This window comes from Callionymus lyra, chromosome 8 (genome assembly GCF_982586985.1).
Source record: "Callionymus lyra chromosome 8, fCalLyr1.hap1.1, whole genome shotgun sequence".
In the NCBI taxonomy this organism is placed as follows: Eukaryota; Metazoa; Chordata; class Actinopteri; order Syngnathiformes; family Callionymidae; genus Callionymus; species Callionymus lyra.
This window is the reverse complement of record NC_141825.1, coordinates 9,763,533-9,766,611: the sequence shown is the minus strand read 5'-3', so window position 1 is coordinate 9,766,611 and position 3,079 is coordinate 9,763,533. Positions and strand designations below refer to the sequence as shown.

The 3,079-nt window shown below is 42.0% G+C and overlaps 1 protein-coding gene across 1 annotated transcript; it reads left to right on the top strand.

Moving 5' to 3' along the window:
• Window positions 1-1,587: 1,587 nt before the first annotated feature.
• Window positions 1,588-2,878, top strand: LOC148073606 (antiviral innate immune response effector IFIT1-like). Its single transcript, XM_087797759.1, has one exon. It carries the CDS (start codon window positions 1,595-1,597, stop codon window positions 2,876-2,878), a length of 1,284 nt encoding a protein of 427 aa, XP_087653885.1. The 5' UTR covers window positions 1,588-1,594.
• Window positions 2,879-3,079: the final 201 nt, after the last annotated feature.

Here is a 3,079-nt window from a genome sequence, read left to right as displayed (position 1 = left end):
ACTAAAGAGGGGTTCGGTGATTTCGCATATGAAACTGGTGGGGTTCAGTACCTCCAACAAGGTTAAGAACCACTGGTCTAGACCTATTATAGAAATAAAATAACAAATATAACAAATAATAAACACCCGAATGATTCCAACACAACTACAGATTGTACCTTAAAAATGACAGATGACTCCACTACAGAGACATGGTGGTGACATGGATTTTTTAAAATCTCGTGATACTTGTATCTCGAGATAAGCATGTCTCATGAAATGCACGTCTAGCGTTTCTTTCGACACACTAGTACACGATACTTAAGCAATATTCTCTAGTAGTGATGGCGAGGTAGTTATTTTTATTGACTTTCTTTTTGCCAAAATAAACAATTATTTTTCGAATCATGTAGCGAATGTTCATAAATGTACTTCATAACTTTAATGACTAGAACAGTGGTTCTTAACCTTGTTGGAGGTACCGAACCCCACCAGTTTCATATGCGAAATCACCGAACCCCTCTTTATTAAGAAATAAAATAAGATTTCTTGTATTCCCCGTCCCCACGCAGCTACAAGAAGTGTTCCTTCAGTTTTCCCGGTGGAGGTACAATATATATATAATATGAAGCGTGTGACGTCATCACGTAGGAAGTGGACATGATATTGTAGCTACACCGGTGCTCAACTTGGCGTTGCAAATCATGCAGACATGACGCTCACTACCATCACATTCCGTGATGTATGTGAATCCATGTTGTACATATTTGTCCGACGACTTTCCTCTTTTGCCCGACATAGTGAGTATGGATTAAAATATGAATAAAGAAATCACACGACGTACTACCACGACAGTCGCACTTTGACTACTGAGCACTGAATTCCACGCATCACGAATTGAACACGATAATTCGGGTGTGTCCGGACTTCAGCGGCCGAACCCCTGAAACCGACTCAACGAACCCCTAGGGTTCGATCGAAGCCAGGTTAAGAACCACTGCTCTATATAAAGTGGCTCTTTGATCTCCAGGCGCGGACAAGAAAACACAAACTAAGAGTGAAGACGAGATAAACGGTGAGTTTATTTACATTTATAACTCAAATATATTGATTTTTAAATATAAAAATAATCATCTTTATGATTCATAGTATTAAGTAAGAGTAGTTTTGTTTGTCTACTTTTTATTTACTCGACACACACACACACACATGCACACACACACGCACACACACACCCACACCCACACCCAAACACACACCCACACACACACATACACACACACACCTACACACCCACGCACACACACATAAACTCAATGTCTCAACACATAGTCACATGAAACATGACACCATTAAACATTATTTCTATCACATACTGGCTTTTACACACGACCTTTGGCCCTCCACTTAACTCTTTTAAAGCACACACATTTAATGTATTGTTATTAATTTTCATTTTTAAAGAAGGAACACAGTAGCGCCGACAGAAACACACACAAGCAATAGACAATAATTATAGTTGATTGCACAGTTTCATGATTGCAAATACACACAGACACACAACACTGTGGTACTAAAGTGTGGACTTGTCTCCAACAGTGAGAGTCAGACAAACATGGAGGCCAGACTGAACATCCTGCAGTGTCACTTCTCCTGGGAGGAACTCGCCCAGGAGATCAAACCATGTGTTGTCAGGGATTATCTGGAAGACATCGGCACAGATGAAGGGAACTGTTGGCTGCCTCACATCTACAACCTCCTGGGTTACCTTCATCACCGTCTGGGCTCAGATGAAGAGGCCTTGAGGTTTCTTAACCTGGCCCCAGAGGAGTTCAAGCGCAGACACGACACTGAAGAGGGTCCTTGGATGATGGTGAACTACGGGAACCTGGCTTGCTTGCATCATCTCATGAGACACCAGTCAGAAAGTGAGCGATACCTATCAAAGGTTGAAGATCTGAGGAGTCAACAACCAAATGTGAGCCAGGATGACCTGCACGCAGAGGTGACTGCTGAGAAGGCCTGGACACTGATGACATTGGTCAACGACCATCTGAGGAAGGTTGAAGAACTTTTTCTGGCTGCCATTGAGAGAGAACCAGAGCGGGTGGAGTGGAAGACCTCCCTCGTCTCAGCATTAGTCAGAGCTCAGAAGCATGAGCTTCCCCTGACAGATGACGTCAGGCGGAGATTAGAACGTGCCAAACAAGAGGATCCAGAGAACGTGTACATTGCAATTAAACACTTTCATCATGGACGAAAAGAAGGTATAGATGTTAGAGACAAAGCTCGAGAGATGGCTGAGCTGGTTCTAAGAAACCCTGTCAGTAGTTACAGTGGTCTGAAAGCAATTTTAAGAGTTTACAGAGAATTCCTCTTCATTGATGAGGCAGTTGAGCTGGCAGAAGAAGCCCTGAGAAAACATCCAGATGAACGCTTCCTGAAAAAGTGTGCTGCACTCTGCTACTTATGGAGGGCCACCTACTACAATAGGAGCAACAATGTATCACCAGAAATAATGAACAGGGCCATAAACCTTGACCAGGAAGTTATTGCTTTGTGCCCTGACTCTTGCCTGGTAAAGAAAATTAATCTTGCAGCCATACAAGGATGTAGAGATCCGGAGGAAGGAGAGAAAAAGTTCCAGGAACTTCTAGCAAGAGATCTTGATGACCTAGACAAGCAAATGCTTTTCAACCATTTTGCAAGATTTCTCTTCTTTACTCGTAAAGAATACAGAAGATCAATGAAATACCACATGAAAGCAGCTGAAATTCAACCACGGTCGTTCTTCCGTGACAACAGCATCAAGTTCTTGAGGGAGTGTTTTCAAAGAAACACCAACTTAAGCACTGAAATCAAAGATTTCCTGCAAAAGCTTGCCACAGATGAGTCCTGATTTTTTTTCAGTTCTCTTGGGGAAATAGTCAAGTTACACATTACACAAAGTCAAACCACTTTGTGTTTATTGGTTAATATATTAACTCTTGGTGGTGGTTAACTAGTGGTTGAACTTTTTTGGGCATGTATCATCAACATGGTGGCAGTAATGATTTCATGATAGTTTCTAATTTACAGATGTACGACTCGGCTGATCCAA